This window comes from Chiloscyllium punctatum, chromosome 25 (assembly GCF_047496795.1).
Source record: "Chiloscyllium punctatum isolate Juve2018m chromosome 25, sChiPun1.3, whole genome shotgun sequence".
Taxonomy (NCBI): Eukaryota; Metazoa; Chordata; class Chondrichthyes; order Orectolobiformes; family Hemiscylliidae; genus Chiloscyllium; species Chiloscyllium punctatum.
Window position 1 is genome coordinate 28,312,857 of NC_092763.1, and position 16,472 is coordinate 28,329,328.

General features: G+C 41.9%; 1 protein-coding gene across 2 annotated transcripts in view; it reads left to right on the plus strand.

Moving 5' to 3' along the window:
- dnaaf6 (dynein axonemal assembly factor 6) overlaps positions 1-16,472 on the plus strand; it is a 67,054-nt gene that overhangs the window by 37,615 nt on the left and 12,967 nt on the right. For both annotated transcript variants that reach the window (XM_072594892.1, XM_072594893.1), the window contains one exon: positions 11,289-11,394. In XM_072594892.1, coding sequence (XP_072450993.1) covers positions 11,289-11,394 — 106 coding nt within the window. The remainder of the gene's footprint in view (positions 1-11,288; positions 11,395-16,472) is intronic.

Below are 16,472 nucleotides of genomic sequence, written 5' to 3' on the forward strand. Positions count from 1 at the left end.
GACAAGAATGCAGATCTGGAAGCTACTCCCACAATGAAGACTCACCCTGGTCCCGCAGCAGAATTCCGACCAACTAGAAAGAGAGAGGGAGAGAAGATCCACCCTGACCGCTGCAAGACCCACCGTTGTGGAAGACCGCCAACCTTACATCAAGGAGAAATCCCCTCCACTACCACCTGATGAAGGAGCGTCACTCCGAAAGCTCGTGTGCTTCCAATTAAACCTGTTGGACTATACCTCGTGTTGTGTTGTGCTTACCTTGGGGATGTAGACAGCCACCCCAGAGACTGGACAGTCAAAGGGACAATGGTAACTCCATAAACTGGGGGTTAAAGAAGTTTCATTTGCTTTCATATAACAGGGCACCCACTCAGTAGGTGGGTTCCGCTGAAGCCACAGCCAAATACCAAGAGACTGGATAGTTAATAAAGGTAACTGTTAATAGGATAACTGTGAATTCGATTAATTCAATTTGTTCTTTGTAATGTTAAGACATGCAATGTATATAACTATGAATGACATGCAAAATTGTACAAGTACCAAAGATTTATTTACATGAATAAATTATATTTTGAAATATAAAAAAAAACCTCGTGTTGTGTGATTTTTAACTTCAAAGAGGAAAGGATTCCAATGGTGTTGCTTGATCATGTATATCTTTGCAGCTTATATCCTTTCTCAGACAGAGCCAGATAAAACACAACTATTGTGGAATTTGGGAAATGTTCATATAGTGTTTGAAGAAGGTACATTTTTTTAAATAAAAACAAGTTGAACTGCAAATTCTGCACCTGCCTCACTAACAAGAGTACTTGGGTAAAGTATTTTTAATAAATAAACTGGTTGAAACACAGACAGCATTGGTGTTTCTGGGTGGTCTTTGAATCAAAGTTTTTGTACAACAGCCGAAGTCAAATCTCACCAACTTGGAATTCTTGTACATCCAGCCTGAGCCTGATTTAAGAGGACTGCTGCCTCACCTGACAGCCAGGATTTAAGTGGCTGAAAGAGGGTGAAGCCTTGCGACCAGTGATTGGGCCTAAACCAAGTGCTTGTAATGTGAGGAGGACAAACAGCCAGAGTTAGTACAGGGTTGGGGACCATAAAAAATGAAACCTAACATAGGCTATTGCAGGGTCAGAATCCCGCAGAAAACCAAGACAAGGGAGCCAAACACAGGGTCAGAGGACCCACTAGGCAAAAAGCCAGATCAAGGAATTGAAGCCACTGCGTTGCAGAGAAGCTCGAGTTGGGTCAGGGAGCCATGAGGTAAGAGATACTGAAAAGGTTTGGGGAGCCAGAGTCTCAAAGAAATGAAAAAATGGCTAATGTAGGGTCAAGGGCCCATGAAAGAGAGAGCAGTAAATTATAAGAAAACAGTAGCAGAAATGGCATAATGCCCAGAGTGGGAGGTAATAATAAGAAAGTACCAGAATAAGAAGTGACCCAGGTAGGTTGATTGTTGCAGTGAGTAAAAATTGGATCCGGACCCACAGGACAGAAATGCTGGAGGTGGTGTGGAAAGCTGAAGGGAAGCATGGTTTAAACTTCAGCAAGATTATAATGCATGGAGTAGCTGAGAGGTAGAGCATTGGAGAAGGTGAAATTAAGTAATGAACTGGAGGAAGTGAAGCAGGAACTGGAGAAAGTAAGAGTCAATGCAGCAGAGCAGGAGCAGAAGAACCAGGTGAACATGGTTTACTTTGGATCTAAAACTGTCCCATGTGCTAGATAGATAGGAGGTACAGCACACAGTCAGTGATAGGGAAGCAGCCCTAAAAGCTGTGGTTGAGCTGACTGAGAAACACAAAAGCTTGCCGATCGTGCACTGTCCTATACAAGGCAGACAGAGAGAAAAGAGTCTGCACTGTGGCTTATTTGAAATGCCGGCCGAGATTGAAACATTCACTTCTCAACTTTTCTGTGCACATTTCGGGACAATAGAATCAGATGGGGACAGCAATTATGGGAAAGACGAGAAGAAAATGGAAGAATAAACCCATTGCTACCTGAGAGTAACAAAGAATTGTTACCACCACCACCCTTTCTGGAGGAAGTAGTATCTTCAGCAGCCCCAGGTTCTCACCCTACTTCAACTAAGCCACTGACCACAATCTGTCAGAAAAGTAATCTCAATTAGTTATACAATCCCATTTACGATAGTGCAATTGGCCGAGACAGCAAAAATAATCCCCATGTTTGAGCCCACAGCTGACCCCCATGTTTTTGATACTATCCAGCAACAAAGAGTTGTCTATGTCGAGGAAGTAAAATTAATGTTAATGTGCCTGAGCTCGATGATCCATTCTGCCTTCCCCAATGGCAATCCTAGCATCAGTAGGATATGATAGAGGGGACGCTTTGGAGGGACTAAATAAATGTAGGCAGCGAAGAGAGAGCATGCAACTGTGTTTGCTAGGTGCCTGTGGACACAATTCTCAGGATTTTCAGTGACCTAAATTGAATGTCACACATGTCACTGAGGTAGCGAGGCAAGTCTGCAAAAAACTTTGATTCACGCTTAGACAACACCCACAGAATACAATGAGTGATATGGAGGATGGCCTGGGCTTGGGAGAAAGACATTCAAGAACGTGAATGCCTTTCTCAGAAGGTACCCCAAATCAAACAAGAAAAAATGCACCCAATAAGTGACCCAAATTCTAGTCCTGTGTGGAGGAATAAAAGGGAGTTATTATTGAAGCTATTCACCACCATATGTCCATCCCCTGCTGTGAGAGAGGGATCAATTGCGTAGAGGTCAAGGCAGAACCACCATTGTAAGGGAAATGCTACAATTCGCTTCACAAGGGAATGCAGGCTACATAGGCAATTAGCACTGCACCAGAGCCAGGCTCAAGACCCCTGTCCATGCTACTGGAAGGGTCAGAGAGATGAGCAGCAGTTAATTTGGTGAGGAGTGAGATTATGCAGCCAAATTTAGTGGAAGACATCTCACCATTTAACTCCTTATAACTTCAGTTAGATATACTCTCCGAAGCATGATAGAGCTGCGTCTCTCCTCAGTGTGACAGTGTAGGATGGCCCCTGGTAGATGGTGAGGTGGAATACTGTGCAGTTGAGTTTTAATGGAATACAGAAGAAATTCAGAATAACACTTAACACATGCTGAGATCTTTATAATTCTTGACGGACCCATAAGAAAATTCCGAGTGAATTCATTGGACACAGGAGGGGACAGAGACAGATCTTTAGAAGTTAAACTGGGAGACACAGTCTGCCATCACCTACCTGTGTTGATTACTCTCCATACAAACACCGAGCACATTTTAAGCTTAGACCTTATAAGGCAAACACACGAGCTCAATTAGAGATTATGGTGGGCACATGTACACAGACAATTTGTACCATGGAGAAATTGTGGATTAGATGTGTGGAAATGACTAAGGACCCAACAGCACAGGCAATTCTGACGGAGCACAAAGCACGTTTGCCAGTCACACACACGACTGTGGTCATATAGAGGGCGAGGTAGTGATAGAGGATTGGACGCAAAGCCACAAAAGCAATACACTTAAACCAGCAAGCAGAGTGAGAGGTGGCCAAGGTCATTAGCAGCTTGTAAAAGCAAGGAGTCCAATGCCCTGTAATGTCTGTGAATAAGTCACCAGTTAATATGGCTGTTTAAGAAACCAGACAGCTCTTGGTAGCTCACAATCAGTTACAGGGAACTAAATAAAACCACCCCAGTCACGGCACCAACAGTAGCAACTAACTCTGAACCCTCGATGAGACAGGCCTCATGGTCAAAATATTTCACCATACTGGACAATAATAATAGATTGTGGTCCACTCCACTGACACTGCTAATATAAATTCACCTTCACATTTCAGGGCCAGCAAATCATATGGACCAACTTTCTCCAGGGCTTTCGCAATTCATCGTCGATATTTCATTAGAGACTAGTTTTTTTCTATAAATAAACTTACTGAAAAAGGATTTTAGGTATTTTATTAAATTACAAAATAATATGACAACTTTGTTTTCTATTATTGATATTATATTATAAACTACTACTCTACTCCACAGACTACAGAAACTACAGAGTCATAGAAACAGACCTTTCAGTCCAACCCATCCATGCCGACCAGATATCCCAACCCAAGCTAGTCCCACCTGCCAGCACCCAGGCCATATCCCTTCAAACCCTTCCTATTCATATACCCATCCAAATGCCTTTTAAATGTTATAATTGTACCAGCCTCTGCCACTTCCTCTGGCAGCTCATTCCATACACTTACAACCCTCTGTGTGAAAATGTTGCCTCTTAGGTCTCTTTTATATCTTTCCCCTCTCACCCTAAACCTATGCCCTCTATTTCTGGACTCCCCGACCTCAGGGAAAAGACTTTGTCTATTTATCCTATCCATGCCCCTCATAATTTTGTAAACCTCTATAAGGTCACCCCTCAGCCTCCGGCATTCCAGGGAAAACAGCCCTAGCCTGTTCAGCCTCTCCCCATAGCTCAAATCCTCCAACCCTGGCAATATGCTCGTAAATCCTTTCTGAACCCTTTCAAGTTTCACAACGTCTTTCCGATAGGAAGGAGGCCAGAATTGCATGTAATATTCCAACAGTGGCCTAACCAATGTCCTGTACAGCTGCAACATGACCTCCCAACTCCTATACTCAATACTCTGACCAATAAAGGAAAGCATACCAAAGGCCTTCTTCACTATCTTATCTACTGGCAACTCCACTTTCAAGGAGCTATGAACCTGTGTTCCAAGGTCTCTTTGTTCAGCAACACTCTCTAGGACCTTACCATTAAGTATATAAGTCCTGCAAAGATTTGCTTTCCCAAAATGCAGCACATAGCATTTATCTGAATTAAACTTCATCTGCCACTTCTCAGACCATTGGCCCATCTGATCAAGATCCTGTTGTAATCTGAGGCAACCTTCTTCGCTGTCCACTACACCTCCAATTTTGGTGTCATCTGCAAACCTGATAACTATACCTCTTATGCTCGCATCCAAATCGTTTACATAAATGACGAAAGGATCCGGCACCGATCCTTGTGGCATTCCACTGGTCACAGGCCTCCAGTCTGAAAAACAACCCTCCACCACCACATTATGTCTTCTACCTTTGAGCCAGTTCTGTATCCAAATGGCTAGTTCTCCCTGTTGCGCCAATTGTTCAGGACTGGTGCTAAGTAGTTCCAAGGGTCAGGAATTAACTATTTTCAACAAATTGGACAGTGAAGGGAGGGTGAGTGCCCACTTTGTTTGAGCTCTGATACAGAGCTCAGCAAAGCAGATCTACTGGGCCGCCACCATCCTGAATCCCCATCTATTAGAGACTAGTTAAAGTTCCAGAGATGTCTATCCAACTGCACTGTTGGTACAGTATGTAGCCTCCTGCAGACAGTGACAAGGGCCAAATATTTGATCTTGTTAAAGGAACTGTTAACCCTCCTCACCACCCTGGGACTAAAAGTTAACCCCAAGAAGGCACAGATCATAAGGTCCCTCATACCTCATACGACCCTCAAGACCCTGAGGAACAGAAGCAAGAACCTCCCCCCCAAAAAAAATCACCACCGGTCAGAAAATTTGGAGATGGATCCTCTATGGTGGACACCGAAAGACAGGATGTGGTTTATATATGGTGAACCACAGGGATGAGCCTCTAATAGAATTAGCACTGAAGCTTAGCTAACGCGGTCAGCCACTCTGAAAATTTTCTCCCACTAGCAGACATACACTCAGATTGCATATATGTCTACACCAATTTAACTGAATTCCTGCCATGTAGAAAGTTAGAGGATTCTTTTCTGTAGATAGGAAATCATGACCATATGCATGTCTGCTCAAATTTAATTTCCAAACTGCCCAAAGCCATGATTAAGATTAGAGCCTTCCCCACTGGGAACATAATCGCAGACTAATTGGCTAGCAAGATACTCACAAAAGAGAACCATGGCAGCCCATCATTCCGGAACAAATAGATGCCAAACCATGGTACAGGCTCAGACTGCAACACTGGGTTAAAACATGTACAGGAGGAAATGATGCCTGCCTCCTGTAGCAAGTGGGAGGGACAAGTTAGGCACTCAGGACAGACGTGTTCTCAAAGATGGATGGTACTTGGCGTTGGTTCTGGATGAAAATCAAGTAACATATCAAAGCCACGATGCCCTGGATCATCAGGGAAGGAAGCTACAACTGACAGAATTAAGGAATTGTATTGGGAAAATATAGAGGAAAAGACATAAAACATTATGTTGAAAATTGTCTCATCTGCAATCCAGACAATTATGGAGAGTTAAGGTATATTAGGACAGTTGGAAGACTGTGTTGTTCCATTAGATGATGTCAGCTCCTTACCATCATGTATAAGTGTATCCTGATCATTGTAGACATTTTTAATAAATAGATAGTGGTGTTTCCCTTTCGATATGAACACCGGTCAAGTTGCAGCGGATATAGTAACTCAACATGTTTTTACTAGATGAGGTCTTCCCTGAAGTATAGTTTTGAACCAGAAAACCCATTTCACAGCTTAGGAAATGCAGGAGCTGATGAATGTACTTGGTGTCAGCCAGAGGTTCCAAAACAACTACAATCGTCAATCCAGTAGGATTGTAGAAATTTCAACCTTGAAGGAATATTGTGAAACTCCAGTAAAGCATTCAACTTGGAAAGTAATTTTGCCCATTGACCTCATGCTCATAAGGAATTCACCTTCCAGTTCAATTGGATTCACCCTGTACTAAGGACTGGACTTGACAGAGCCACAAGAAAATTGTGAAAATTGTATTAAAAAAGGTACAAGCTGCACATAAAGCAGCAACCATCATAGTGGAAAAAGGAAAAAGTAGATCAAGGAGTAATTTGATGAGAAGCTGAACCTGATAGAGTATGATGTAGGGCATTGGGTGATGTCACAAATTTCTAGCCAGGAACATTCCTGTCCTCCAGATACTCAGATCCCCACTTGCTGATGGACAAGGCCAACGTCTTCATGCTCAGAATTTTGCTGGATAAAGGAAAAACTGGAACCACATTAATCAGCCCAAAACTACAGCCAGTAACACCATGCGCATCTAGGCTAACTGGGGAAAGTGGCTTTTAACCTGAGTCCTGATCCAGAGCCCCAGACCAGTCATTGATTCAGACCCAGTCCTAAATCCTGAACCAGGACCAGCTCCAGTTACCAATGCTGGGCCAATCCTAGAGACTGTCCCTACTGAGGCCTCACTTTCAGGAACTGAACTATAGCTGGCCCCAATAATTCTAGCCAGAAGAGGCAGTGTCTCTGCACGTAACAGCCCTGAAGTGAAAACAATGGTTCGGGACAGTACACCCAACAAACTGTCCTGGGTGGTGGTTGTATCCCAGAGACATAGACAACCCCATTATGAAGGCAGTCATTTTGACGTTTCTACCAAGTCAAGGTGGAAGAGCAAGTCCCCAGAAGCCAGAGCTCTCCCATCTGGGCAGGTGACCCAATTCATTCACACACGTACTTGCACTCGCATGCATGTGCATACACCCGAATGCATGTATATGTGCATACACCCGAATGCATGTATATGTATACACACACACACACACACACACGCATACCCCCCCCCCCCCCCACCCCCATCATCATCATTTTCATTATTTGGCTGTTTTCATCTCATTGTCTAAATATTAGTCATCCAGACCTCTAACCCCCCTTATGAACCCCCATTTTGGATTAACAGATGTCAGGCCTGGGTGAGGCCTGACACAATGCAATTGATTGCCAAAAGGGGAATTTGGAGAATTCAATCAAAGCATATTGTGGGACGCCTTTGACTGACCATCAACCAAGACTAGACTGAGTTACAAATTGTCTCCACAAGTGGAGAAGGGTCAGATATTATATATCTACCCACCCCTCTAACCTATCAGTATCACCACCAACACCACCCCACCCCCACCTGCACCTACCTATCTCCTTCCCAGCTACCTTCCCCCCACCCCCACCCTCACTCTCCTGTTTATCTCTCAGCTCCCTCCCTACCCTCCACCCTGATGAAGAACGTATGCCCGAAACGTTGACTGTCCTGATCCTCGGATGCTGCCCGACCTGTTTTGCTCTTCCAGCGCGACACAGATAAGGATAATAACAATGTCATCTTGATCTCCTCTCCAGGATGATGTCTATTCATGTTCATTTTGGGATAGATTGCCAGGATATGATTATTGAAAGCCTTAATTAGGCAAGAGTACACATATCCCTGCTATGTGTGGTTTGCTCACTGAAGGCAGGCAGATGTGAAGATGGTATTTTGTGGGTCCCAACAAATCCGTGACATTACAGTGTAACAACAAGAGGATTGTGTAGAAAGACAAATGGAGCTCAGTATATTGCTACCTAAGCACAGATGCCACAAATGATTAGTGGGGTCTTTCCACAAAAAGATACACAGAAATGTGCTGTTTGCCTATTTAATCAAAGGAAGGGCTGGAAATGTGGCAATGGTGACCTAGGATAGTAATGTGGGAAAATTACGTTCTGTGAGAAATTAGAAATGGACCAAAACCAGAAGTCAATGCAAGTTCACAATAATGCGATTGACGAATTGGGGATGCTGTTTCTAAAGCACGAAGTTTTAAAATGTGTGTTTGCGGTATTGCTATTACATTTCCAACACTTTAAGTGCTGTTTCTAAAGCACGATTTTTCTGCAATGCTATGTTGCACAAGCATGCAACCATTGCATTATAGAAGAACTGACTGTATTACCAGTGGTGTTAGATATATGCAGAACCCAGCTGACAGAATACTGCCCTTACTAACTTCAGAAATTATATTGGATTTGTGCCATTGGCTATTAGGATGGAAAATGGATGGACAATAGGGGTGGGCAGACCCAAGCTAACTGGGACATGGTGAAAGAAATATGTTGAATGATTTGGTAACAGCTCACAGAGCGGGAGTGTTCATAGTCAACACCATTGATTTGGGTCATTCGGCTAATAAGCTCAGACTTTTAACCAAGAAAGTTCAATAGACTTTGGATAAAATTTATTTGGACAGTTGTCAAGATGCCAAGGGGGAGAATAAAAGAAAATCAAACCGACCAAGACCTAGTAATGGTGGTAGAAGGGCATGTCAGGACCATAAAATAGATCATCTGGGGAAAGGTAGATGATGACATTAGGCAGCAGATTAGGACCAAGTGTAGCATCAATGGCCAGTGGATAATCAAACAGTTGAGCAAGAACATTGAGTAGGCTAAGCAAGGACAGGTCCCGAGCAGAAATAACATTTATTCTGTGGGAAGAGATGCTCCAGTAATCCAATTATAACAACTGACAGGTTTAATGACAATCTTAAGGGGATCCAGGAAAGGCCATGGGGATGGCTCTGAGGATTCTGATCCTAACGCTAAACCAAAATGAATTACAAGTCTTCAAGGTGGAAAACTTTGACATTATCCGAGATGGAATATACTTGGAATACAACAACACCCTTCCCTACACTAGCCCTAAATTCTTCAACCCTCTTGGCCTCCTTTCCTCTATCTTTTTGTTGACTCTCACTTGCTTGAAATGCCTCAAGGTGTATTATATTTAAATTCCTTGACCTAAGATAGATTCCCCTCCTCAAACTCCCTGTCGCTCTCTGAAAGTTTCACCAGCTTTAAGTTGGCTCCCAAAAGTACTTCTTCTGTAATTCAGACCATCCTGTTTACACCACTCCTCACTTCCCTTTATCCTCTAGCTCTAAGCAGAACAGAGTTGTTCCTTTCAAGGGATCCTGGTCGTAACTCAGTACAATATTCAATCCCACCCTCCTTCTCTCCACAAAGACAGCTGGGATCTGAGAGCATCAAGCTAGAATATAAGCTTTCATTGTTCAGACTTTTGATAACAGGAGTTGGATACCATGTTGAGATTGTATAGGATGTTAGTGAGGCCTTTTCTGGAGTACCGTGTGCAGTTCTGAAAGGATATTATTAAACTGAAGAGGGTTCAGAAAAGATTTACCAGAATTTTATAAGGAATGTAGGGTTTGAGCTACACAAGCAGACTGATAAGGCTGGGAGTTTTTGCACTGGAGAGTAGGAGGTTGAGGGGTGACATTATTGCAGTTTATGAAATCATGAGGGGCATAGATATGGTGAATGGCAAGAGTCTTTTCCCGAGGGTGGAGGAAGTTCAAAACTAAGGCACATATTTTCAAGGTGAGAGGAATAAGACTTAAAAAGGACATCAGGGCAACTTTTTTACACAGAGAGTGGACTGTACTATCACAGAAGGTGGTGAATGCAAGTACAGTTGCAATGTCTAAAAGACATTTGGATAAATCCATGATTAGGAAAGATTGAAAGGGATATCGGCCAAGCTGAGACAGGTTGGACTAGTTTAATTTGGGAACATGACCGGCATGGATTGGTTGGATCAAAGGGTCTATTTCCATGCTGTATAACTCTATGACTAGAAACAAACTTTCATGCTTCTGTTGCTAAATTAACAACCGCAAGCATGGGTTTCCCAATGTGGAGTGTGCACAGATTTGTAGCATTGGAGTGTGTCAAGTTTTTTCAGAAACAAGAGTGGCGGCAGAATTATGCTGTCATTGACTTGCAGGGCTTTAAGTCCCAACATTAATACAATGGGAAGAATGCATAATTACCATCACTCATCATCTACACTTACGTGATGCAACCCTAACACCCACGAGTGCTTGAGTTGTACAAATGTAGGTTTGGGTCCTTAGTGTGTTCTAAATAAAACAATGGCAAGGATGTCCTGCGATAGGGAGGAGCAATCATTGACCAGTCATTGAGCGATACAATGTAAGTGCAGGTGTCAATTGAGGACAGGTTGCTGGGGATAAAGGAATTGAGGTATTTGAGCTTTGGGCTGTATTGCCAACATTCACTTCTGAAATAACTTCACAAAATTCAGTATCCCATCATTAAATCACCCTTTATTTACACATGCATAGAACATGGCACTGACCCAGGTAGCACAGAGTTGGCTTCGGTTTATATCTGTCAGATGTGACTCCCTAACTGGAATAGGTTAACAGTCCCAATCAGGGAACTCGTATTTCCTGAGATGCGCCTGGCTGACCTCATTCCAATCACAACAACTTCAACTGACATGAGAGTAATGTACATTTGGGAATAGCAATGCTTCAATGTTTTCAGGAGAGGAGATTTAAAAGATGTAGAACAATTAAATGTAACAGATTCTCAACATTAACCAACTTCAGCTGTTAAGGTGGAGGAAAGAAAGCCATGTAATATCTGATAGCCTTCACACTCTCTTTAATAGATTTCAAGCCTGAAAAACCTTCAGACCCCAAACGGATCTGGTCAGAGGATGATGTGCCTGAGGGGTCAGAGTTTGAGGATATCTGGGATCCAAGAAAACAGCCCGAGTAAGTAATTGAGGTATTTGAGCTGTGGGCTTTTGTATAACAGAGAGCGTACAGTTTGCTTCATTGGATACAATAACATATCAATATTAAGACCCAACATTCAAAGCATTCCCGTCACATTCCTTTGACATAGAACAATAGAAGATATGAGGAGGAGTAGGCCATTCAACTCCTCGATCCTACTCCACCATTCAGTTTGATTATGGTTGATCAAGGAGCTTAATATTCTAATCCTGCCCTCCCCTCCACATCCCTCCATTCCTTTAGCCACAAGAACCTTACCTTCTTGAAAGCACAATGTTTTGGTCTCAGCCACTTTATGTAGTAGTGAATTCCACAGATGGAGTTTAATTTAGATAAATGCAAGTTGTTGTATTTTGGTACGTCAAGGACGTACACAGTCAATGACAGAGCCCAGCTGAGTGTTATGGAACAAAAAAATCAAGGGTTACAGTTTCATAGATCCTTGAAAGTGGAGTCACATTTAGACAGAGTGGTGAGGAAGGCTTTCAGCATGCTTGCTGAAAGAACACTGAGTTGAACAGAACACTGAGTATAGGAGTTGGGATGTCTTGTTGCCGCTGTACAAGACATTGGTAAGTCCACATGTGGAGCACTGCATGCAGTTCTGGTCACCTTACTACAGAAAGGATATTATTAAACTAGAAACAGTGCAGAAAAGATTTACTAGGGTGCTACCTAACTGGAAGGTTTGAGTTAAAAGGAGAGGCTGGATAGACTGAGATTTTTTTCCCTGCAGCTGAGGAGTCTGAGGGCTGACCTTATAGAAGTCTCTAAAGTCTTGCAAGGCATAGAAAAGGTAGATTTCCTACAACTTTTCCCATGGTAGGGGAGTCAAAACAGAGGTACGTGAGAAGGAAGAGATACAAAAGGGTCCGGAGGGGCAATTTTTTTTTACACTGACGGTGGCAAGTACTACAACAGTTGCAGTGTTGAAGGCGAGTACGATGTTGTCTTTTAAGAAAGATTAGACAAGTACATGGATGGGATAGATATAGAGGCATATGGATCAGGCGTACGCACATGGCACAACATTAATTGTGAATACTGGGTGACATGGACAAGGTATGCTGAAGCCTCTCTACCTCTCTGATGGTGATTTCTAAGTTCACTCTGATAAAATTATTGATAATGGTTTCTAGTATCTTTCCTATTAGCAATATCAGATTCACTGGTTTATAATTCCCTGTTTTCTCCTTACCTTCCTTTTTAAGTAGTGGAGTTACATTAGTTACCTTTCAGTTTGTAGGAATTTTCCAGAGTCTATCAAATCTTGAAAGGTGACCATCAATGCATCTACTATTTCTAGGGCCACTTGTTGAAGTGCTTTGGGATGTAGGTTATCAGCTCTTGGGAATTTCTCAGCCTTTAATCATGCAGAGATCTCTCTGTTCAACAGCACTACTCTTTTCCTTAAAGTAATCTCTCAGTGTCCATAGAAGTTCATATTCACAGTTCTGGCCTATAAATATATTATACCTGGTGATTATAAGACAAAAAGCTCATTTCAGCCAGATTAAAATCTTGTATTACCCAGCAACTGTTTCTATAGGCCTTATATATTATCCATTTTATCACAGTGCCCAACATAGGTATGTGAAAACACCATTGAGCTCCTTGAACCAATCATGACTCATCTGTAAGCAGATACCATGTATCCTTGTTAACCCAATATTTTCAACATTTTTAGCTTGCCAACGTCTATCAGTTTTGGATTTAGAAAAGATTCAAGGGATTGGGCTTGTTCTCCTAGGAGTAGAGAAGGTTAAGAGGTGACTTTATTGCAGTATTCAAAATTATGAACAATTTTGACGGGGTAAAGAAGGATAATCTATTTTCAGTATTTATATGTCAGTAACTAGGGGGTCACAATTTCAAGATTGTCAGCAAGAGACCTAGGAATGCTATGAGGAGAAACTTCTTGAGAGTTATTCGAATTTGGAATGTATTGCCTTGGAGTGGTGGAGGCAGAATCCATAGGAGATTTCAAAAGAGAGCTAGATATATATTTGAAAGGGATGAAGTTAGAAGCTACAGAGATGGGGCTGGAGAGTGGAAGTAGCTGGGTAGCTCTTTCAGGAGATGCTACAGATGTGATGGGTGGGATGACCTCCTTCTGTCCAGTAAAATTGTATGATCTTGTGATGTTTAACATTATCAGTATCATCAGCTAAATACAGCAGTTAGTTCCAAACTTCTCTCACTCTGCACATATTTGAATGTTTTCAAATTTAATTCCCAAAAGTGTTTGGCTCTAATTTGTAAGCTATGTCATCTCATTTATTTATCTATGAAGAAAAGTGGCATAGACTGGGTTTGTTTTCACTGGAATGCAGGAAGTTGAGGGATGACCTGATATAAGTTTATAAGGTTGCGAATGGCATAGATAGAGTATGAGGCTTTTTCCCAGGGTGGAGGGGTCAATTACTAGGAGACAAGGATTCAAGGTGTGGGGTTGGAGGTTTGAAAGAGATGGGCAAGGCAAGTTTTTCACACAAAGGTTGGTGAGTGCCTGGAACACAGTGCCAGAGGAGATGGTGGAAGCAGTATTTAAGAAACACCTGGACAAATACATGAATAGGAAGGGAATAGAGGGATACGGATCCTGCAAGTGAAGACAGTTTTGGTATGGAAGGGGAAAATATGTTGGCGTAGGCTGGGAGGCCGAAGGCCTGAGCTGTATTGTTCTTTGTTCTTTGATTCCTCAACAAGCAAAAATAATTTATCTCTATCTGTCCTGTTAATTCTATTTAATAACTTGAAAACTTTGAAGTAATCTTCACTTAATCTTCTAAATTAGGCATGCCCTACAAAACGAGGCTTCAACAAAGTCAAAACTCCTCAGTTTGGGAAAATCCACATAAAGCTGTCCATATATAAAAATCGACCAGGAATTGAAATACAAATTTTCTCAAGAGTCTAGCCTTGAAGACATTCTCAGTAAGCTTCCTCCTCCTGAATAATAGGTTGCTCGATCAGTGCTGAGTGTCTTCGAATGGGTGGCCACAGCACCCTAATAGGACATCAAGACTAATTGTGGATTTTATCTCCTGAGCTGAAAAGTCAAGATTATGTGTGATGGGCTTAATGCTATTTGAAGTATAAACACTCTGATTTCCTAAAATCCTCTGGTTGTAATGTCTAAATCTATCATTGAAGATAAAGCTTCTTAACCTCTAGTCATGTTTCATGATAAAGACTATCAGAGAAATGTTCCATTTCCAATAAACCTCCTACACAGACCTTGTGAAATGACACATTTGTTTATTTCACGATACCGAAGAGGTCAGTGACTGCTCAGCTCGGAATGGCCGCTCAGTATTGACGAGTCATAACCTCTCTGCTCAAGTGTATACAGTTTATGAAGGGTTACAGATGGCTGATTGTTGATTATAGAACAATACAGGTCTAACTACAATCGATTGTTTAACAATAATAAAAGGCTAACAATGCCTAACAACATTGATTAATAGAACAATGGTAACAGGAGGCTGACAATATTACTCGTCTAAGCACATGGATTAGTTGAACAATTGAAACTGATCGAGTAGCATCCTGTTCATAGTGGTAAATGGTCAGTGACTATCAATATTAAATTGTTTGGTGACATCTTGTCTGCAGGGGTACTGTTTAGCTGGAGCTCTCATGAAGAGAGAGACCCCTCGGAGGGACTTATCAGTGGGCGGGAAGGTATAACAGCATGGTCAGTAAAGGAATCCAATTAGCAGGCCATTTAACTAACGTGTTTCCTACGGTCAGGGAAATGGGTGCTCACAGTCAATTCCTGTGAATAGCTGTCAGCAATTTAGCTAACATGTCTCCTCTAGTCAGGGAACATGGCTTCCCCAATCAAAATGGTTTCCTTTCTCCCACAAATACCTTATTTAAGGTGAAAGTTTCAAATATCATAACTGTTCTTTCTTTCAGTCTAGGTGTGTATAATTGTAATTATACCATATAGTAGCTCTGGAAGGTATCCATTTATCATCTTCAACTCAGCAATCAATGCTAATGTATACTTTTAATTCACCTGACAGCTTTTTGAAAACCTTTTCATTCCAATATAGTGAAGTTTTAGCGCAAATAATATTCTTCAAATAATCATTATCCCCACTAGTTTGCTATCTTTAACTAATTCCATCTCACTCCCATGCCAACCCTATCCCATTCCTTCCATCCCTCATTACCAGTCCAATTTATTGTTCTAATATACCACACATGTTATTTTTTGAGAGAATATAAATGGGCATGAAAGTTAGACTGCTTTGCAACTTAAAGAAACCAAGTGCTCCACATTGTTGAGCAATGTGATGCAACATTGATTTAGGGAAGCAGTAAGACGGAGAATTCCAGACTGAGCAGCATACAGAATCTTTCCAGTTAAGGGAATTCCGCCTGACAACAGCTCAGTTGTGCTGCAGAATGTTAAAAAGTTATGAATGTCAGGAAAAAGCCTGCAAACTGAAAGCATCCATTCCCTGCCTCTCTTGCTCCTAGTGAAAAGAAAAATAAAAAACCCAAGGAAGCATAAAGCAAAGGATTATAATATGATTGTCACCTTACGAACAACAATGTGTCACCACTGTAAAAGTCAAAAGAACTATGAGAAAAATAACTTTACAGCTTAGGGTCTGATCTTTTAATCCTCAGTATTTTATTTACCCTGTCTGTAGTCCTTTGCAATCTGTTGTATCTCTGTTAAAATGTCTGTCTTTTGTCTGTTTTAACCATGATTGAATTAATAGAATCCCTACAGTGTGGAAGCAGGCCATTCAGCCCAACAAATTCACTGAGGGACCATGCTGCCCATTGAGTATGAGAGCATTTGAAGTTTTGAAGGGGGAGAGTTTAGTTTAATTGTTTACAGATTAATTGTTTACAATAAATAAAGTTATTTTGCCTCTACTGACAAAGCCTATTGTGAATTACACATTGATGCTATGGGGTCCCTAGGCAGAAGATGAGGCGTTGGATGACAAGGGGATGGCGATGGAGGAGGACCTGCATGTCCTTGGCAGAGTGGGAGTGGAAGTTGAAGTGTTTGGCCACGGGGCAGT